This window comes from Micromys minutus, assembly GCF_963924665.1.
Source record: "Micromys minutus genome assembly, chromosome: X".
In the NCBI taxonomy this organism is placed as follows: domain Eukaryota; kingdom Metazoa; phylum Chordata; class Mammalia; order Rodentia; family Muridae; genus Micromys; species Micromys minutus.
This window is the reverse complement of record NC_137970.1, coordinates 26294310-26317975: the sequence shown is the minus strand read 5'-3', so window position 1 is coordinate 26317975 and position 23666 is coordinate 26294310. Positions and strand designations below refer to the sequence as shown.

At 38.0% G+C, this 23666-nt stretch overlaps 1 protein-coding gene across 2 annotated transcripts in view; it reads left to right on the top strand.

The window, feature by feature from the left end:
• The window catches only part of PIR (pirin), a 105484-nt gene that overhangs the window by 6136 nt on the left and 75682 nt on the right, over nt 1–23666 (top strand). For both annotated transcript variants that reach the window (XM_080909775.1, XM_080909776.1), the window contains one exon: nt 3931–4023. In XM_080909775.1, coding sequence (XP_080765901.1) covers nt 3931–4023 — 93 coding nt within the window. The remainder of the gene's footprint in view (nt 1–3930; nt 4024–23666) is intronic.

Genomic DNA, 23666 nt, shown 5'->3' with positions numbered 1-23666 from the left:
TATTGTTTATTGGAGTGTCTCTTACATCTCTTGGCTTCTGGCCAGTTGAACAGTACATCCCTCTGACACTTGATCAGCAACCCGGGTTCTGTTTCCTTTTCTTACGCAGACTTTCTTCTTGTGAATGTGTTCATATGGCAGAAATTGGTGACTGGAAGGAGCCAATGTGCAATGAATACACGTCATAATGATATGGTTTAAAAGTATGTGTCCTTCCTCAAATCAAAGTTTGAGATCCCAACCTTCACGTTAATGGTCTTTAGGAGATAGTTATGTCATGAAGATAAAATCTGCATATCTGAGATTAATGTCCTTATAAGAGTGATCACTGAGAGTTAGCTGGGTCCTGCCATCATGTAAGGCACAGCTAGAAGGTGTTGCCTATGCAGAAAATGGATTTTTACTAGACACTAAAGCTGCTGTTGCTGCCTTAATCTTGAACTTCTGAGCTTCCAGCACCATAAGAAATATATTTGAATTACTTTGAAGGTATTCACTTTATAATAGTTTGTGATAGTACGTTGAGTGGACTAAGTAAGACAAAGCATGGTACCAGTTTCTTCTATTGTTTTGGGCAATAGTGTCCAAATTCTTCATAGATGGCTCTTCATCAAATAGCTATTTGGCCATAATCTTAATAACATGCCTTCTTATTCTGCATATTTTAATTTTCAATTTTCTTTTGATCAACCAGTTTGTGTTTGTATTACTTGACAGTTCTGTTCTTTGCCTTGTACCAGGATTACCTTTCCTCCAGCTTCTGTTCTTTCCGAGAAGCCATGCGTGCTCATTTCTACCAATGTTTCATCCAGAATTGTTCAGCTAGCTTTTAAGATGATGGAGATGGGGTGCTGTCTGTGGCTCTTCCCCATTCTTTTTAACCTTCCAAATTTCTCACTCCAGTGACTGACTGTAATGAAGCTTTGATTTTTTAAAAACGATTCTCAAAAGCTTTTTAGCCTTGAACTTATTACCCAGTCCCCCAAAACCGTCTCCATATTTTGAGATTTTCATTCCAGAGCAGAAACAGTGAATGAACTGTTCTATGAGTGGCTGATAGTGACGGGGGAACTTTTTTGTCTTCACAGTTTATTTGAGACCAGTTTATTTGCCCATATGAATCTCCTTGTCACCGAGAAGCAATAAAGACTTATGTCATCTTTATCAATATTAAGAGACAAGGAAGAAAAAGACATCTAATTAGCTCAGTTGACAGATATGTGATAGCAAGAAAATTCAAAATCCACTGATAAATTTAATAACTAAAAATGGAAGGGCAGCTCCTTAACCCTATGAAGGAACTCTACAGAAAAATAGAACACTGTGATTAACAACCTGCTTAGCAATACAATTTTATAAACAGCCAAGTCTATAAAATCAGGGGCAAGACAATGACACCTATTACCATCCATTCTACTTGAAGAGGTGCTAGCTTGCAAAACAAAGGCAAGAAGAGGGCTAGGCTAGGGCTGGTGACTTGGCTTGGTGGTGGAATGCTTGTGTGATGTGTGTGAGGCCCCAGCTTCCATCTTTTTCCACCAGCATCAGGGGAAAAAAGAAGTAAAAAGTACAAGGTTTGAAAATGAGAAGCAGAGCTATTTGCTCATGGGCGTCAGTTGGACTATTGCTCACAAATATCGTTCCCTTCCTGCAATAGGATTGAATGTTCTTTCCATCTTTAGGTGCGTTGCCCATGAGTCCTAGGGTTAAGTGTCCTTCTCCTTCTTTGGCTAGACCATGTATGTGCTGTTCTAACATGAACTCCAGAAAGAAAAGATGCCAAGGTCAGCTGGACTCATAAAAACCTAGAAAAATGACAACTTGTGGTTTTAAGTCAAGCAAAAACGATTTTTATGAACTCCTGGAGGAAAGCTTATTGATAAATACAAATAAATATTGATAAATAAGCTGTGACCATCTTAGGACATAAAACTCAAAAGAACCTCCAGGGGCATTACTAAAATTAATAAGTGCTTAGGAGTATTAAAAAGTCATATATTTATTCATATTTATAATTCTCAGTAGCAAACTGTTCAAAATGTAATTTTGAATGCAGTTTATAATATTATTTGAGCATGTTACCCAGAAAAATTAAATTATATACAAAACCTTTATAAGGAAAATTATAATTCTTTATTGAAGGACATTTAAAGACTTAAGTAGAGATAACATGTTTATAAATAAACATAGATTAATATTATTTAAATCTATTTGTAAAATGAATACATAGATTCAAAGAATTCCAGTAAAACTTCCAACATCTTTAATCACAGATGTTGATAAGAATTCTAAACAAATGGACAAAAATACGCAAGACAGACTTGAATATATTGATGATAACACAACTGTTTCTACCTGTTGACTGAACTTGAGATTTAGTTTCAGTAGCCTTTGCATAAGCATTAATCTTCATATGCATAACATGTATAGCAGACGACTCAAACTCAACAAGATGTAAACCGAACTCATTATTATGTTAAAGCTGCTTCTTTCTTAATAGTCCTTGATTTGTTGAGTGGACTTAACATCTTTCCAGATGCCATAAAAAGAAATTTGGGAGTTATTTAGTATTCTTCCTACATGTCTCATATTATCTCCCTAGTCACTCAATGATTCTCCATCACTGCTGCTATTACCTTACTTCTGGCCCTTGCTCCTACACAGGATATTGAATATCTATCATTTCCTTTAGAATAAATTTTCCAAATCTAATTATCTCAATTCCTAATTACAACCCATTACCTTCAGGATAAGATTCAAAATCCTTTAAGATTTGAATTATGATTAGTTATGGTTAAAATGTGGAGAAAGGAGAATTAAGAGTTTCAGGCCAGCCTGGGATACAATATAACAACTTATTTCAAAACCCAGAGACTTTAACCTCTATCCTTTGCCAGCCTCTCATCATAATTTTATGTGTAGGGCTGGAGAGATGGCTCAGTGGTTAAGAGTACTGACTGCTCTTCCAGAGGTCCTGAGTTCAAATCCCAGCAACCACATGGTGGCTCACAACCATCTGTAATGGGATCTGATGCACTCTTCTGGTGTGTCTGAAAAGAGCTACAGTGTACTTACAATAAATAAATAAATAAATAATTTTATGTGTAATAAAGCTATACTATTTATTTTTAAATAAAATATAGTCAAATTTAAGTATTTACTTCTGTTTGGTTTGTATCACTGCAGACATTTCTATTTGAGCCATTAATAAATGAGTAACATATTATTGATAGAAGAAACTAAGGACTTTTTAAGCCCTTAAGGAAAATTATTTATTGAAATTATAATAATGAAAATATTTAATAAAATAAAGTCCTACATAAAATTATGAAGAAAATTTGTTTCTGTGCACGAATATTCAGGAACTATTAATTTGATGTGCCCATGAAATTTCAATGGGTGATGGGCAGAGACTTTGCTAAGCATACCAGTCTCTCTTGACCACATCACCCTTCCATCCTTTCCACTTGGTTAGCTCCATCATGACTTCAAGACTCAACTCAAGAGCCACTTCCCTAGTCGTAAATTTCCTATTAGAAGTAAAAATTAAATTTTCAAAGACTTCTCTGATATCACCTGTTCTCATATGTGTGAAAACACTCATAATTACAGCTTGATTATTGATTTTATAAACACCTACCTCATGATGTAAAGAATCTGTTACAGATTGATCATGACCTACTTGACTGTACTGTAGACAATCACGGAAATGTTTGTTCAGTCTTTACTCTTCTCTACAATGTCAATTCTAATTAAATAGATGAATTGTTATGTCCAAGTATAGTTTCTTCTTGAATATGATTTGTATTTTATAATATTGGTTACTGGCTGCACAAATCTTCAATGAGTTTTAGTAGATGTGTCTATGAATGTAGCCCCTGAAGTATGACTTAAAAGCCGTGTCTAACATGCCAAACTTTATTATTCCAGTTGAAAATTCTGGATCCATTTTTACTGTTTGATGAATTTAAAGGAGGAAGGCCAGGAGGATTTCCTGATCATCCACACCGAGGATTTGAAACAGTAAGTATAAAGATTTGACTGCAAAAGTGTGTCTTTGAAAAATTGATTTTTTCTTCTAATAGAAAATTTAATCAGAAGCAATGAATATTGGCAAAATTAATTTAGAAGCTTTTTTGCCATAGGCTGATATATAGTTGCTATAGTGATTTTATATGAAATACACTCAATTTTAAATATGAACTATTTTAATATTATTGAATTTTTGTCATGCTGACATTTCTATCTCAGCAGCTTATAAATGATGGCTTCTTAAAATTATACAATGAACTCCCCTGGCAATAGGGAGAAAGACATGTCATCAGTGGTATTGTTCTTATATCAGTCATCGACAGAGGAGATGGCAGTCCTTTGTTCATCCTAGCTTGATGCCTGTCTTGGTTTATGCTTAAGACATATATAAATCAAATCAAATCAAATCAAATCAAGTCAAATCAAACCTATGCCCCGTCCCTATGGCATAGGGATGGGGCATAGACATGCAGAGCCTGGCATACTACCACAGTGCAGTATGGGCAGAGGAAGACAGAGTCCTGGGGACCCCATGTGACCTACAGACCTGCCTTTAGGCTCACGGCATTGGTGGAGCGTAGATACCCATTTGTTGGAGGATGTCACTCAGGGGCTCACTAGCCTCCTGCCTAGCCTACAGTGGAAGCCACCACAGTGTACTATTATGTGGTAGGGAGATGGGAGAGAAAGAGACTGGAGCCGCTTGAGTATCATGAAGCGATGGAACTGGAGACTCGAGAGTGGAGAGGAGTAGCCTGTTGAGAGTGAACAGCCCTGCCACCCGAGTCATTGTGATGCCCCAGCCTGAGCTGCTGCTGAGGTCCATGTCTAGGTTCATTGATACATAGCAGTAAGAATCAGTGTAGATGTTTGTGACTCATTTTTGCCACTAAAGAACATAGGGACATCCCTTGTTAGGGCATCCACAAGGAACCATGTGGAAGTCTAGAAGCTGTACAGAACTATCCCTAATCCTCACTGGCTACAGCATTCTTGAGAGCTGGCCCCACTTCTCAGTGGCAGTACTCCAGAGACCTGGCCTGGACTTCACCCCAGCAGCATAGTGGAGCTAGCCCTGGTGGCAGGGGGTTGGGGGAGAGAAGAGCTGACCATACCACTCATTTTACATATAGTGGCACTGGTGCCACCTTTCCACCCCTAGCAATTGGGAAAGCAGCCCACAGTGTCATGATTGTGGGACAGCTAGCTCTGTCCCTTATCAGCTGTGGCACTCAGGAGAGCTGGCCCTGCCTCTCACCTGGGCATTGCAGTAGAGCTGGTACTGGTTGAGGGGGCATGGATGATCTTGTCCTCACCTGCAGTAGCAAAGAGAGCTGGCCCTGAAGCCATGAAAGCCAGAGAGCCATCCCTGCTTCCTCACTGGCTGCAGCACCCAAGAGAATAGACCCTGCACCTCACCTGGGCAACACAGTGGAACTGGTCCTGATGGTGAAGTCATGGGTGAGCCAACCCCATGGGTATAAGAGCAGGAGAAATGACCCTGCCTTCTGCTAATAGAAGCATTAGGTGGCTTAGCCATAGCAGTGCTGGAGAGCTAGCTCTGGTGGTGTGGATAAGGAGAACCAGTGTGCTGACCAGCTCAGTTTTGCCCAGGCCCAGATTCAGGGCTCTGAGTTGATCCACCCCCAAATTTATATTATCTGTGAATGGTTGGGATGTGTGAAACAGCCAGTACTGCTGGTCTAAAGCTACAAAATCTCCATAACACAAGGCAACAACAAGATAAACAAGAGAAGGCCTGTGAGGATCCAATATTGATGGTGGCTCAGAAGCCAGAAATCTCGAACCAGACCAGTGACTCATTGTAGTAAACATTTGCAAGTGAATATGTGTAGACAGAAGGGTGTACTTGTACAACACACTGTGACATAGTACTGCTTCCATGATGAGATGTTTTCTATGCTGTGTGTGTGTGTGTGTGTGTGTGTGTGTGTGTGTGTTTATTTTGAGGAGGGAGATTGCAAGGACAAAGGACAGCTATGAGGAAGATTGGAGCAGGACTGGAGTGCATGATGTGAAACAAAGAATCAATAAAAGATATTAAAAAGATGTACAATTAAAATAATTTGTTAAAGTGAGAAGAAACTAAGAAATGATTAATATATTTATAAAAAATACTTGAATTTTAGAATATTCTTCACAAACAGAAATGTTTAACTTCATGTAACATAATCTTGTAAACACCAACACATAATCTAAGAACTCAATGAGTATAATATTAAATTCTAAGGAATTAGAATCAAGGAGCCAACATTTAACTCTTAATTTTCAGATTTTGTGGGCATACTCACATGTTTATAAAATTCATTACAGAATTTGGAGGTTCTGTTGGACACTACTTCTTTTTGTTTTAGTTAGATAGAAAACAAAGGTGTGTAATGTAATGTACATTCCCAACCATCCGGATTAGTGGTAAGTGGCAGAGCAGAGTTAAGGACTCAGTCTATTTGTAACTTCACTTGGTGAATTAGTAAATATTGACCCAGGGCTTACAACATGCAAGGGTTGATGGAAGCTGATTTTTCAGATTTTCTGGGGATGTTGCGTGCTATGGAGTGTTGCCAGAAGACAGAACAAGGCTTGAGCCCTGCTTGCTTCCATGTGTATTCTGGTTAAGGGAGTAAAAACAGACAGGGAAAGATGTGATCACTGTGTTTAACCATGGAAAGATTTAGCCAAGAGGTTTCCAGGAGCAAGATGAGGCTTGTTAGATCTGTGTTCCTTCATTTACCTATTTGCCTTCAGGTTCCCTTCTCTGCTAACACTTCTGACTGTACTGTGTCTGTCTTCCTTCACACCAATGATGAGAGCCACACTTTCACCTTCCTCATACCTGTATTTGGTTCCAAGCCTTTGTCCAGAGCTCCATAACTTTGGCTGCTGTCTTCCAAATCTTTTAAGCTCTTTTCATGAATTAGTATCTCCATCATGTTTTCCAAAGAATGCCAAGAGGATGGCACTTTCTTCTTCATTTGGTCTCAGTGACATTATATTTGTTCAAGTTTAACATACGTGTATACCTCGATGGTGGCCTTGAGCAACTGTCTTTCCTTAGATTTGGGAATTTCCCAACCTAACAAGCTCAAAAATATATATAGTTTTTTTAGCTTAGATTAGCCCACTCTTCTCTGTCTGGCTCTTGTTGAAGACAATGACTATATTAAACAATGACAGCTGAACCTTTGCTTCTCTTAGGCAAAGTGCCCTGGTTGGGGGGGGGGCACTGCTTTATAAATTATCTGATATTCTGCTTTAAAGAACTTGGTGAAGAAGTTTAGCTATTCAACATTGACGTTTGGTCCATTTCTCTTGATTAAGAATTTTCCCTTCAATTATAGCTACAATTCAATTGTAACCTTATTATTTGTAGATTTTGTATTTGAGTTCTCCTGCTTGAAAATCTTACCGCTAGTTGCCAAATCAATACTTGGAGAGCTTTGATGTTAGAGCTGCCGGCTCATCTCTGGCCAGCTGAGGTGTAATATGATGGTGGGGTCCTTGTTTTGGTTCTCATAATGTAGGCCAGTGTCCTTGCAATAGTCCTAGTGGCATGCCTTGTATATTCCTGCTTTTTGACGTTTCCTATTCAAAATGATTCCTGAGCATCACACAGCATTCTGTCTAGTATTCCTTCACAAAAGTCTGCTAAGGTGCCGTGTTAACAAAGAAACTATGTGCATTCAGTAAACAGTATGACTTAGTACTGTTGGTTGAGAGTTCATTAACATTAGTGGGCAATATGTATGGTATATGGGGTTTTTAGAGAGAACACGCATATAGTAGAGGCAGATATAGATGGGCCGACAAAAATATTGTTGCTAGACACTTGAAGAAACCCATTCTTAGGTTGCTATTAGAAGCCAATAGTTTAGGACTTGTTCATTAAAGGATTGTGAGAGTTTATAGAACATTACTAATTCAAATCCTGAGGCATTACTGTCTGTTTTATCGCCAGAGTGTATATAAGCCAGGACTTAACTTTCTCTTAAACCTTTGAAGCTTGCAATTTGAGACTGGAGAGATGGTGCTAGACCTGATTTGTGTGTGTGTGTGTGTGTGTGTGTGTGTGTGTGTGTGTGTGTGTGTGTGTGTGTGTGGTGGGGGACAATCCCATGACTATCTTATTAAAACAAGCTGTATTTAGCCACCTGGCCACTTCTCCTAATGTCAGGATTTCAGAGAGAGCTGTATTGGATGTGATGGAAACAAGGCTTTTGTAGAACTCAGGAGTGAAGGGTTTCCAAGTGGGGGAAAACAGGTGGGGTTATAGGAGCAGAAAGAACTTAAAAAATGGTCAAAACAAGGTCATCACAATAGGTGCTCATAAGGCCATCACTGGGGGTCATAGAACCTCTAGGGTTGCAAGATTGTTATAAGGAGCTTTTTGAAACGAAGATATAATGGTCATTCCTGGAACAGGCAGTGCAGAACCATTCTGTAGTTAACGTTACATCTGGGGCATAGCTTAATCTTTGAGAAACAGAGGCTTAAGTATAAATGGGAATGAACCTAGTTTGTCTTTCCCATGAGAAGGCTTTGAAGCTTAAGTTGGAGGCGGGCTGGTTCTTCAGTGACTCAGAAGTTAAGAGCACCTCAGTGACTGCAGAAGTCCCAGGTTCAGTTCCCAGCACCTACATTCCTCACAACTATCTGAAACTCCAGTTCCAGGGGTGCTTTCTTTTGGCATCATTTGGCATCAGACATGTACATGATGCAGTTCTATAACACAAAAAAATTTATATACATAAAATAAAAAAGCTTCAAAACTATAAATAAAAAATGAATACTTTAATTTCAAGCCAAGTCAACTTTAGGCTCTTATTATTTTCTCTCTTGAGCTCAATCTAAATTCCAAAGGTTTGTCCTGTTTGAAAATTCTGACTAGTATATAAAATTTACAAAAAATAAATAAGATGATTTGTAAATAAGAAGAACATAATTAGGATCTCTTGTTATGCTATATTCCCACCCAGAGGTAGTAATTGTGATTGTTTGACTTTTTTCTAGTATCATGCCATCTTGTGTGTGTGTGTGTGTGTGTGTGTGTGTGTGTGTGTGTGTGTGTGTGTGCATTCTTGCCATAGCAGCTGTGTGGAAGTCAGAGAACAACTTTGAAGAATTGGCTGTTTCCCTACATTAAGTGGATTCTACCCATGGAACTTAGGTCAAATTGTCCAGTCTTAGTAGCAAGCACCTTTACCCCTTGAGACATCTTACCTGCTCTAATTTTTTTAATGATCTGGTAAGTATCTGCCATGAAATAGGACCAATGAACTTTGCCTTGGTGATACATTTTCTCTCAGCATAACCAATACAATATATTTGTTTGACTTTTTAAGTGTTTGCTATTTTAACAGGTAAAACCACTTCATTGTCCTTTTAATTTACATTGCCATGAACAATTTAAAAGAAAACATGTTTTCTTTTAAAGGTTGGTTTTGATTTGAACTTATTTATTTATTGTAGACACATATCTTTGGCTTCTCCCCACCCTGTATTGTTCTCATCAACAATGTGTGAACTATAAGTATTTATTTTCAAATTTAAAATAAACTTTGGAACTTGTTAGTATTATAGCTGTTTTATAGAAGTTCTTTGTACGCTAAGGAAACCAAATCCTAGGAGTTTGTAATGGTGACGAGAAGGGTGATGTTTTCTTTACATGCCTCCAAATGTAAGCCTTTAGGCACAACATAAATTCTTACTACAGAACAAAGGAAGTTTTTGACCATCAGTGCAATTGTTTATGAAAGATGGGATACGTTCCCATATCCAGGTGACTTTCTTATGCCCAAGTTAACATTCACATAAGGGATGTGACACCAGGATCATCGGTACTTAAAGTTGTGCTATTCTGGAGTTCATTATTATTATTTTAAATGAAAACACATGCTAATACATGAGTATAAAACATAATGAATATACTTCAAACATGAGTTTACCTGAGAGTACCATACTATAAAATTCTGATCGCCTCATGTGGGGTCCATGACCCAGCAATGTTATCTCCTGGAATATTCTGACTCCATGTCAGAGCTTCTGGATCTCAAACCGTACTTGAAGCATACCACCACAAACTGATCAACATATGCAACAAAATGCAAAAAATGCTGGTCCAGGTACCTGTCCACACAAGAACTATTAAGATTCTATGAGGCACATATGAGTAAAAAGATTTGATTTTACTAAGTTAATATTTCATCAACCTTAAAACTCTTAGGTTTACGTAGATCTCTACTTTGTTGTTTGAAGCCTTGCCTGGCCGTTTTTCTATTAGCAATCCAAAGGAAACCACATTGTGTCATTAAAATAACAATTAAAAAAAGCACTCATGAAAGCAGTAGTGTGACCAGTTGGGAAGAAAGAAGGGGATTAGCAAGACTGCAGAGAAGATGAGAGACTGAATCACATACATTTTGAGAGTGGTCAGAATTTATTAAATACACGTGAAGAGTTGTCACAATAAAACCCATTATCATGTAGAATTAAGGTACTCTAATAAAATGTTTTTAAAACTTGCCGTATAAAAACAAAACAAAACAAGAGAAGGCATATCCTGCAGAAAGAGGCACAACACATTTTCCTGCCAGGAATCCAAGTTTCTGGGAAAGATTTTTCAAAAGGCCCAAGTGGTAGGTGGTAGAAAGATGAAGCTGTTACCCATTTCTGGTCCAGATTGATGTTAAATTTGCCTAGGGCAACTATAATTATCAGAAACAGTGGACAGTATGAAGACGAGGCAAGCCTTTCCAAAGCTTAGTTAAAAAGAAGAGATACTGATAGTTCATGAATTCTTAATGAGTTTATCAACTACCCCGTGGAGAAATGGGTTTTGTACATTTCAAAATAACCTTTAAATGATAGAATCAAGACTTTCCAGGTTTTATGGCTAGAAACCTTATGTTTCTGGGCACTCCTCAGTTCTGGGCAAACCGAGGTAGCTGGTCACTTGTTTGATGTATTTAAAGGGGCTGAGGAGATGACTTGGAAGTTGTGAGCATTTGCTGTTCTTGCGAAGGACCCAGATTTGGTTCCCAGCAGCAGCATCTATCTAAGACTTTTGGAGCCAAACTTAAAAAAAATAACTATTTGGAGTAAACCACCAGATCTGCTTTACAGGGACATATTAGGATGCTGTCCATTTCATTCTTAGTTAAATGGAGGAGTATAGCTTAAAGTTTCATGACAAGCCTCAGCAGGTTCCTTGTTTTTTTTTGTTAGAACAAAACCACCCTGTTTCCAAGGGTGTGCCCATCAGAAAAGCAACACTCATAAGTCTTGGTTAGGGGCCAGCAGCATTTGCAGGCAATGTCTGAACAATATCCTGGAGAGGAAGGGAAAGGCCCTAGTGATTCACACTTAAGAAACTTAACTGCTGACTTCAGACCTCCTGTCTCTCCACACAGTTGTTTCTTAAAGTGTGCTTCGAATCATTTTCTAACATGAACCTTTCCAAGATGGCTGGAAAGAAAAACATGATTAAATTCAACACCACATTTGGCAAGGGAAGAAAATATTTTTAGCCAGACATGGTGTCACACACCTGAAATCCCAGCACTTGGAGGGAGGAGAAAGAAGTGGAGGAGAAGGAAGAGGAAAAGAAGGAGGAAGAGGAAGAGGAGGAGAAGGAGGAGGAAGGGGAGAAGGAGGAAGAGACAGAGAAAGAGGAGAAGGAGGAGGAAGAGGATGGAGAGGAGGATAAGGAAGTGGAAACAGATATTCAATGAGACTCTCTCAAAAAGCCAAAGAAAAATATTTTTTGGAAAACTGGGAAGTGATAATTTCCTCAATATCACAGAGACTGCCCATGTTTAATGAGTATTTTATGGTGTATCTAACAGGGAGATATCAGCTGTATTCCTATGGATATTTGGGGAGAAACTGCCTGTAAGAACTTTGATGATTTAATGCAGCCTGGGAGCTTTGAGGCTATTAATCAGAATTGTAGATATTGGAAAGGAGAAAGAAGAATTATATAGAGATATAGCCATAGTAAAAGAAAATACCAAAGTGGCATATATACCTTTGGTTAGTGATTTAAATGGAGGGGCAGGAGCTCAGGATTTGTCTTGAAGTTGGCATTATGGGCAACCATGTGGATTTCAACACATGTTGACTTGGTATTGCTTGTGATGAAGCTAAAGGATTATAGAAAGTTAGCAAGATCAATCCCCACTCTAAGATACCCCTTGGTATTACCATACTAAGAACATCAAAGTATTGTACCCAAACTGGATATGCTGACAGAGAAAGGGCACACATTGGAACAATTAAATCGGATTCTTGCATAGACCTAGATTATCTCTGGCTGGACCTGTAAAGAACTGGCAATATTACTTTGGAAGAATGTTATTGAGTGACTTGGTTCTCCTCTCTCCAGATAAAATGTGCCTACTTTGTGTCCTATTCTAGTTAATTAGATAAGCTACTCATAGTGTGCAATGAGGAGGTTGATCCATGGGAAGGTTTCTCTAAGAACTGTGTTCTGTGGGTACCATCATAGGGCCCCACCAATAGACAAGAAGGCCAAAATCAAAGCATGACTTAGTTACAATGTGTATGTGCATATATGAGTTTAGATGTGAGAGTGGAGGTCTTTGGGTTTATACGGAACGTAGGAAATGGCTAAGGAGGAATGAGAGAGGTCCATTTGAAGAAGCTTTATGGTCCAAGTGAGGAAGAAATTATCACTGCTATCAGAAACATGTGAGAGGTTTCAATTAAACCCTGGTCTTTCAGGCGTCCTTATGGCAGGGCAATAACAGAATCTAGAAGCTGGACATGGCAGGGACCCCAAAGCAAATGTTTTAGAAATGTTCTTGGTTCTCTGGCCAGAAACACCAGAATGGATCCCAAGTTCCCCATCTCTCCAGTGAGTAGCCCTGTCCAGAGGCTATAGCTATACTTGTGGGTGGATGTGCAGGTGGGGCCTAGAACTCCAGCCCAGACGCCAGTCCCCTCTGGTGGCCACTTTGGAATGGAGTTTCTAGATTTTTTGTGGTGAAAATGACTTATATATGTTCCCCGATTTTAGTTCATCTCCTAAATGAATTGAGAGTTACCACTTCAGAGGGGTATAAGGAGTAAAAAGAAAACTAGAGAAAAATATGTGGTCAAGAAAATAGAACCTTTTCCCTAAGTGGAGACCTCACTAGCCAGGTCCCAGCTGGGCAGAGTCAGTAAACTGGCTAAGGGCCTACGTCTCTGAAGTACAGCACTGCCCTTTAAACATCTTTAGCCATGTTTAAGAGGTGGGATACTTATCCGTCTAATGAGATACTGTAATTTTCCCTCCCAAACTTTCAGATCCTAATGGAGTTTCTTACAGAACATAGCTATCTATATTGTTTTGTAAGCTTGCTCACTTTTTTGAACGATTCAGGAAAATGTACCTTTTCCTTTTTTTCGTTGTATTTCTATTCTAAGCATGCATTCTCTAACACTTTAGACTCCTGCATTCTTCCTCTAAAGCCCTCTTCCTCACTGTGTGGCTGCCTACTGTTGCCTGGTTAACCTCCATGCTGGCTTAACTCAAGGGGCATGACTTTATTTTATTTTACTTTTTCTCCTCTTCTCTATTCTCCTTGGGGCAGCGGCCATGATTTATGGCTTGCTTGCCCTGGAGTATCTTTCTTGTAGCCTATAATAAAGTCGTCCTCAAGCTGCAAAAATCAAACCAAACCAAACAAACAAACAAAAAAAAAAAAAAAATGGGATGCTTTAGTAGAGCCTTAAAAATAAAATGAATTCTATAGACAGTGGAGGTAAAGGTAGAGGGTATGTAATAGAAACAGTGAGTCCTCCAACCTGATTCAGAAACTGTATATGTAAGGGTGGAATGGGGTTTGAGGCATGTGATGGAATCTAAAGCTTACGCCTTTACTAGGGAAGGTATAGAAACCAAGCCCGAGTGGTCTCTAGTTGTGAACTCAGAGGAACTGCTACATCCAGAAACTCCCAAGTTTACACACTTGTGCCTAAAGTAGAAGCATATTAAGCCCAGAAGTTTAGCTTTTGGCAGAGTATTCTCTATGTCAGTGGTTCTCAGTTGAGGGTAATTTTGTCTTCCGGGTCCTTCTAAAGTAAGTTTTGGTTAAGGTTCTGAGTACTACTGCCATCTGCTGGGTGGTAGTCAGGGCTGCTGCTAAGCTTACTGTAGGAATTGATGCTGTCTGGGATCAGGGACTCAAATTTTCCTACCTGAAAGTGCAAACTAATGTTCTTGTTTCTCCAACCTTCCGGTCTTGTGAGGAAATGGATCAAGTTAGTTGTATCTAGAGAGTTAAGCTGATTTATTTTACTTCTTAAAGTCATAAAGGATCATTTAGGGACAACTGATCCAATGATGCCCAGAACAGCTTTAGAATTAGAACCTGGTCTGACACCAAACATAGGTCATATTGAAATATCTTTTTGAAACAGATGCATTTTCCAATGAATTTTCCTGTCCACTTCATGCACACTGCATTATAATAATAAATGATTTATGTATTACAGATTATGTTCCTATAGTTTTAAGGTAGAAAATATGGAGACTGGGAGATAAAATAATAAGAACTCATTAAAACACAATTTCTCAACAGCTCAACACTAAGAGCTGTTTCACTACAAAAGTGTGAACCACAAACCTTCTGAGGATTGTATGTATAAAAAGGAAATTCAGATACTTCACTTGTATGTATAGTCCCTGATAGCATTTAACTATAGACAGAGTCAGATGGGATAACCCCCCTCTTGTTCACAACAGAGCTGGCCCCTTTCTGCCTAGATGACACTTTGTCTCATGACACTAGGTCCTTAAGCACAGGCAACGCACATGTGCCAAAAAGACATACTTACTTACCAATGCACCTATTAAAAAGACGTGAACCTAGTTTAGTGAGCCCTGACTGTAGTCCAGTGGTTCTCAGCCTTTGTAATGCTGCAACCCTTTAATATAGTTCCTCATGTTGTGGCGACCCACAGCCATAAAATTATTTTAGTTACTATTTCATAACTGTATTTTTGCTATTTTTATGAATCCTAGTGTAAATATCTGATATGCAGAATATCTGACATGTGACTCTTGTGAAAGGGTCATTTTACCCCAAAGGGTTCGAGACCCATAGGTTGAGAACTGCTTCTGCAGAAGCAAGGCACACATTTGAGACAACAGGGGGGCTCACTTAAGCCACAAGTTGTAGCTACCGACTTTTCCACTGTATGGGGCTAAAACACTACTGTGTGCTTCATTCAAACTTGAGTGATCATAGCCATTGGTAAGTCATATACTTGAGACCTTCTGTGTAATGTGGAAGATACAATGATAGAAGTGAACCCATTCCCTACACCACATTTTTTTTAATTGGAGGTAGGTCATAGCAGTTAAGAAGGTGGCTGGAAGTTACAGTGGGAGTCAGAAGTTTTATTTGAAGAGAGTCCTCCTAAGATTGGGCATTTGGGTTTGAAGAGGAAGGGATATTTTTCCTCAGGAGATGTAGGAACAGGTGGAAGGTAGGAAGAGAGTGTGCAAGTCAACTTGCCTGCATAGTTAGGTTTATGACTATGATGGTTACAGAATCTTGACACGTGTGTCCGAAGTTTTACTCAGCATGCAAGGAAAATGGGTAAATTTGAAAGACCTTTAGGTATGAGATCAGGATAAAATATGAGGCAAGTAAGTCAGTTTCTTTTTTTCTTTGTAGCTAAATGTTCTTAAGTAAAGCTCTTGAACGTCCATAACAAAGAATCAGTCACCTCATCTTAGGGTATTGTAGCTTTGGGTCTTCTAATTGACCCCATCCCTTCAGAAATCATAAGGCTTATTTTCAGTTTTGCATACAGCCCTAGGATTTTGTCTTTACCCCCAAATGGCTGATTCCCCTAAACTAGCAAAGTCCTCTTGTTTTTTTTTTTTTTTTTTTTTTTTGTGAAACCTCTACCATTCTGGCTGCTGTTGCATCTCCTGTCAGATCTCTCCTCAGAGGCAACCACTGTGGTCACAACACCTAGATTTGTGAGGCAACAAGAGCTGGGAAAATAGTTTCACTTTCAGAGACAGAAAATGTTGATTTAATTTATTGCTCTGCTGTTATTATTCTGTAACCTTAATGACAATAAATCCCAATAATCACATATAGATTATGGTATATACCCAGGGCTAGATGTTTAGTAAATGCTTAAAGATTATGAAATATAAGATTTATTAATGTATTCAATATATCATCAGTGATAGCTGCATGCAGGGCACAGTTGAGAGGTTTTTTTTAAGTGTCTCCGTTGAAAGTGCTTCAAGATGTAGTCATACATAATGACTTTCTGAATACAACTCCAGTGACTCAGAAAACAACAGCGAGAATTGACAAATGGGATTGCATCTAATTAAAAAGCTTCTGTATGGCAAAGAAATAACCGACAGAGTGAAGAGACAGGCTACAGAACGGAAATGAAAAGTTTGCTAATTATTTGTCCTCAAATGAATCTCCTTGTCAAAGGGATTACTATGTAGAATATATAAGGAATTCAAGAAATGGATACCCCTGAAAATCACTGATCACTAAATGAGCAAATGAATTACACAGGACGTTTCAAAGGAAGTACAAATGGCCAATAAATGTATGAAAAAAATGTTGACTATCCTTAGCCATCCTGGAAATCCAAGTCACACTTAGGCGAGATTGGATCTCACCCTAGTCAGAGTGGCTATCTTCAAGACCATAAAGAGCAATAAATGTTGGTGGAAATGAAACACATATTCATTGTTGATGAGAATATAGATTGGACACAATGAAATCCATTTTTATACTAATAAAATGTTTCAAAGTTCTAGCTTTCATGGATCTTATATTCTTTTAGATAGCCAATAAATGAATAATTTTATAAGACATTATCCTGCAGTGGAAAAGCTGGGAAGAAGAAACGATCCAGTGTAGGATAGAGTAGACCAACATAGGATTTCATTCAGTCTGTGATATTTGAACTGTGGTCTGAATGAAGTGACAAACAGAACCATGGGGATGTCTAGGTACTATACTTCAGGAAGCAGGTGGGAAGATGTGAAGGAGGACTTACAGATGTGATCCCTGCCCAAAGAGATGTCATGGGTGTGCTCACTCTAGAACTTACTGAACTTGGGCTGGCCTCTTGGTTACATGTCACCATTTAGTTCTGACCATACCCAAGGACCCCAACTTAATAGGTCCATGTAGTATATGATTGCATTGATCCTCTAAGGGAAAGTAAAGGACTTCACTCTGCAGCTCACAACTTAAAGGATGGAAACCTGGTGACTCTAAGGAGACCTAAACCTCACTAGCTTCTATATGCAGAAAGAACATTGCCAGCAGGGAATAGTGAAGCAGGATTTCTGGCAGGTCTGGCCCCTGTGTAGGCTTATGACCGAACTATGTCAAAATAGGACCAGAGGAACAGCATCCTCCTTGGATATGCCTGCTTGATGAACATTTGAGCTGTGTGTCCACCCCCTATTTCAGTTTTATTTTTTTAAACACTGTTGTGCTGACCACCTTTTGGGACTTGTATGTATTGTAGGATTTGTGTTAGACGAGTAGGGTTTGTGGAGTGATTTTTCAGGTTTCAGAGGGATTGCTCGTGTTATGAAGATTTGTTTTGTTTTGGGCCCTTCAGTGTATGAACCAAAGCATCATATTTCTGCCCCTGAGAACAGTTCACAGCTTCCATTACACAACATGTTCCCTGCTGGCATCTCTTGTCAGCTATTACCTCAACTTGTGGTATTTTTGCTTTCTTTTTTACTTTTTCTTCTCTCTACTACCCAGATACCAGTAGGGGGAAAAAAAGCTCATGATTTTAGGGCAAGAAGAAATGAAAAGAAAACATAGTTGTCCCCATAATGTAAACTTTTGGCTTTACAGGACGTCTTGTGTTTTATATCCAGACACACAATGAGGCCTCCTCCTTATTCTTCTTTCTGCATAGCAACAGAAAAGAGACAACAAACTGTATTTTCTCTTGTGTGGGAATTCTTCCAGCTTAATATACAGTTCTCAGAGATTTACATTTTTCACACTTTACATGGTAAATGATACTTTTCTTTCACTGCAGTATGAGTTTGTATCTTTCTATCTCCAAACAGAAAACACCCAAAGAATTAAGAACTTACAAGGGAACAAAAAATACTTGGTAAAGTCCCATGGAAAGGACTAGAAGGAGGAAAGGAAGACAGGAGACCAAACAGCATATCAAGTGCTCCAAGGAAACACCTGGTTCAGATTACAAATTTATTACTTAATTGGACACACACAACTCTTGGGTTTAAACATAACACAATTTGTCAACCACCCGTGGCAGTTCTCCAGGTGTTTGTGATTATGCAAGACCCTAAAAGATCATGTGGCTTGTCTCAACGCTCAGATGTAACTGCTTCAGGGTTTTCTTCCTTTTTAAGATGTTCTACAGACAGAAACTCATAAGCAAAGTTGCTGTCAAGCATTTATAACACGTAGGAATAATAAAAACAAATATTGTATATAAAGACTAATAATATAAAGACGTGTGTGTGTGTGTGTGTGTGTGTGTGTGTGTGTGTGTAGGTCATGGTTAGCAACTTGTAAGACTTTATGTTTGACTAGAGTAATTAAAAATAATCTGGGGCTACAATTCAAGGGGCTCTTCTTTTAGAATCCAAGAGGGAGCTTTTTCCCAAGCTAAACAAAACTGAGAAAGACAGGAAAGGAGTCGGAGACAATGCTTCGTATAGTTTGGCTGCTTTTTTGAAAACTGGAAGCTTAATGTCTGTCTCCTTAAAGTTGTTGAATCTCAAATGTTTTATTTCCCTTCTGGCCTTAGTGAGTTCTATAAAAATCAAGCATTAAATGTAGGACAGTCTGTGTCCCATTGTCCTCATATGTAATGTGCAATCATGCTTGTTCTTACCTTCATGTCTAAACCATGAGCTGGGGAATCATCTATAAAGACTAATCTATAACACTCATTTTAATGGTAGGAAGAGGCATCCTTGTTTTCAGAATGAAATGCATGTTTTTTTTTGTTGGGGAAAAGGGAAAACATTCATTGTGGAAAGAAACTAATAACAAAACATGCCTGCATTTATCATCTTGAGATGACCACTATTGACTGACATTTTCTGTATATGGATATTCAGGCATCTCTATGCATCCTAATAATCACAGGATAAAATTTCATTTGGTGAATTCATATGTAGTGTTGTATTGGACCCCTTCAAAATATAATTATCATCACTACATGCCCTTTTGACTAAGATCAAATATAAAATATAATTGTCATTCTTTTTTTGCCATTTTGAAGACCAGAGATTATTTACTTCAATTCAGAAAAGGGTTTCATGGGCATCAGTCAAAAAATACATCCACAAACTGAAAGATATGAATCGTAAGTATATACATTCATAATTACAATAGATGACTAATTTTTACTCTCTTAATTACAAACAAAACTACTACCAATTGTGAAACTAGAAAACACAAATAAGAAAGCACTTAGAATAAATCATAGTACATATTTCAGTATCAAAATATGTATGACTTTGATGGCTTCTGCCATCATTGTGTTCAACGCGTATCTAAGGATCTTTTGTTTAAGACAAATGAGATCTGAAGGTTCACTAGGTATTGTTTGAACTAATAAAGTAAAACCATAAATTTCAAGGTTTGATAAGGGAGATAATATGATCCTTACATAAATATTTATAGCTATTTTTGAGATTACAGATAGCTACAATCTTCTATATTAATAAAGAAATAAAGGCTGGTATGCTTAGGCTTTAACAGTGACTCATTGTTATCTTAACATTACTATTTAAGTATCTCTGTATAAAAGTAATAGTACTTCTGTTAAGCAAACTTCAGAGCAATTTTTAAAATAAGTCTGCAATTCTTCAGTTTGATGTGGCAGATTTAAAACTGATCCCAGGGGGCGGAGGGTCCTCTCCCTCTCATTGCCACTTGAATGTTCTTTTTATCACAATCCATTCTCATTAAGATAATAATAGGATAGAATTATCAGTTTGATAATGATCTAGTATGCAAACATTAATCAAAAAATCAAGATGGCTACTCAAGTAAAAATTAGCTTTCAAATGACAAATATTATCAGAGATATCAGTTAATTTTATAATCATAAAAGTGTCAACTCATAAGGAGGACACAATCATTCTAAAATGATTTGACAGTATTCCTTTAATAATATCAGAAATGTCTAAAAATATCTAATGTAAAAATATCAAAAGTATAAACAGAAAACCAGACAGATTTTAACTATAATCACACAATTATATATAATTCTATCACTCACTAATAAGCTAGATAGACAATCACTAGGAATGAAATGATTTAGTCACTCATATTGAACTAATTAATTTCCTATTGGTTCTACATAATTATATCTTTTTTAAAACAACTTTATTTTACAAAACAAAGATAAATGTACAGATTTTAAACATTTTTTGCTTAAAATTATACATTTTTGTCAGTACTTTTTTCAGATTTTAACATAATTTTTACATAAAACTATATGAATATATTTTTTAGTAAGTACTTGATTTTTTTCAAGGTTTGATAGTATGCCTTGAAAACTTAATAGTTACAATGAGCATAAAGTACATGTAAAACAAAATGTAACATGGAAATAGTTAAAGTTTTCTTGTTTTGTAAATATTTTTTTTGTTTTGTTTTGTTTTCTTTATTTCTTGGACTTCATACAGTCTGTGAGTTGTTTCTGGGGTAGTGCAAGCCTCTGGGGTTAGCATCCCACTATCAGTGACTGCATATTATGTCTGTTCTTTTGTGATTGGGTTATCTCACTCAGGATGATATTCTCTAGATGCAGCCATTTTCTTTTTTTTCTTTTTTTTTATCATTAGGAGCCATTTTATTGTTATATTCATTTAATAGAACATTAGTATTTATTTTTTTCCCCTAGGTTCAGAGCCTAGCTAAACTCAAGTTCTTTTTTTTTTATATTTTTTTGTTTTCTTTGTTTCTTGGACTTCATACAGTCTGTGAGTTGTTTCTGGGGGAGTGCAAGCCTCTGGGGTTAGCATCCCACTATCAGTGACTGCATATTATGTCTGTTCTTTTGTGACTGAGTTATCTCACTCAGGATGATATTCTCTAGATGCATCCATTTTCTTAAGACTTTGGTTAAGTCATTGTTTCTGGTGGCTGAGTAGTATTCCATTGTGTATATGTACCACAATTTTTGTATCCATTCGTCTTCTGAAGGACATCTGGGTTCCTTCCAGCTTCTGGCTATTATAAATAGAGCCGCTATGAACATTGTGGTGCATATATCTTTGTTGTGTATTAAAGTGTCTCTGGGGTATATGCCCAGAAGTGGAATAGCTGGGTCTTCAGGTAGTACTATATCCAATTTTCTGAGGTATCGCCAGACTGATTTCCAGAGTGGTTGTATGAGTTTGCAACCCCACCAACAGTGGAGAAGTGTTCCTCTTTCTCTGCAGCCTCGCCAGCATCTGCTGTCATCTGAGTTTTGGATCTTGGCCAATCTGACTGGTGTAAGGTGGAATCTCAGGGTTGTATTGATTTGCATTTCCCTGATGGCTAAGGATGTCGAGCACTTCCTCAGATGTTTCTCAGACATTCGGTTTTCCTCAACTGAGAACGTTTTGTTTAGCTCTGTACCCCATTTTTAATAGGGTTATTTGATTCTCTGGTGTCTAGCTTTTTGAGTTCCTTGTATACCTTGGATATTAGGCCTCTATCTGATGTGGGGTTGGTAAAGATCTTTTTCCCATTCTGTTGGTTGCCGTTTTGTTTTCTTGACAATGTCCTTAGTCTTACAGAAACTTTGCAATCTCATTAAGTCCCATTTGTCAATCTTTGGCCTTAGAGCTTGAACCATTGGTGTTTTGTTCAGGAAATTTTCTCCTGTGCCTATGTGTTCTAAGGTTTTCCCTACTTTCTCATCTAATAGTTTCAGTGTATCTGGTTTAATGTGGAGATCTTTGATCCACTTACACTTGAGCTTTGTACAAGGAGATAAGAAAGGTTCTATTTTCATTCTTTTGCATGCTGAGTGCCAGTTGGACCAGCACCATTTGTTGAAGAGACTATCTTTTTTCCATTGAATGTTTACTGCTCCTTTGTCAAAAATCAGGTGACCATATACATGAGGGCTCATTTCTGGATCTTCTATTCTATTCCATTGATCCACATGCCTATTTCTGTACCAGTACCATGCAGTTTTCAGCACAATTGCCTTGTAATATAGCTTGAGGTCAGGGATAGTGATTCCCGCAGATGTTTTTTTGTTGTTGAGGATGGATTTTGCTATTCTAGGTCTTTTGTTATTCCATATGAGTAATTGTCATTCTTTAACCTGCCATATCTTCCATGCATATATTACGTCTCATATGTTAGACACTTTCTTGCCTAGTTAACTTTTAGGTTAGCACACAAAACAAGAGAACCATTATGGCATCTTCAGACATATGTGTCGTTGCATTTTGTTCTCAAATATTTCTTTCCCCAACTACTACATGGGAGCACTGGGGGTGCACCCTGCATACGAACAAGGCATGTGAACTGCTAGATTTGGAGAGAAGTGAGGAGGGAAATCGTACACCAAAACAAAGTGGTATAAAAATGCCATGAGAAAACCTGTTCATTTGTATGTTAATAAAGGCATTCATGTGTTCGCGCACACAAAACACACACACTACACACACACACACACATACACACAATCACCCCTCCCCACACATAGATACATAAATCAACCAAAGAACTTACACTCAAAATAGATCGCACAAGCAGTGGAGGGCTTATATGGTACAGTATCATATGTCAATAACATGGCAATAAGAGATTAGTGCCCTCATTTGAGGTCAAGAGGAGGCATAATTAAACAGTGCCTATTGCCCAACTGGAATTGTCAACCAGTTTAGAAGGTAAAAGAGTAAGAAATGTAGAGGCCAAATATATTCTCGTATTTGTGAAAAGTTAGTATTGGAGAAACCTGCTTATATAGTCAGGCTGGCTTCTGCATGGTGCTCAAGAAGGCCTATGTCACCGAGTTGAATCGTCAAAGATCCCTGCTTTCTATGTGCAAGCTAATTCCTAAGAAGAGGGGAGAAAGGAAAAGCTCCAGTTTCGTCTTGCAAGTTCATCCAAGTAGGAAGCAGAAAACGAGGTTCGTGGAGTAAGGGGTAACAGCAATAGAACACCTTCCAGATGGGAGGAAATACCAAAGGGAGATCACAGGGTTTCCCAAAGTTCTGTCCTATTGAGATTTAATCAAGTCTGGCTGATGGAACAGTGGTCACAGTGTATAAGTCAATCTATGGCAATAGGAGGCAAGCCCGTGGACAAACCCAGTATATTCTTATTCTTGGCTCTGTTTCTTAGATCTTTGAAACATCTTCCCATCCCTTCCATCTTTTCTCAATTGTTAGCCTCCATGTTTTGCTCACTGTCACCAGTGCCTTTCCCCCTGGCATATTCCTTTTTTTCTTATTGCTATAAAGCAACCCTAAGAAAGAAGGATTTATTTTGGCTCAGAGTTTGAAGTTAGCCAATAGTCTGTCATGATTGGGGAAGGTGTGGCAACAGGAGCATAAGGTGGTAGTCAAATGGCATCAAGTCAGGAAGCAG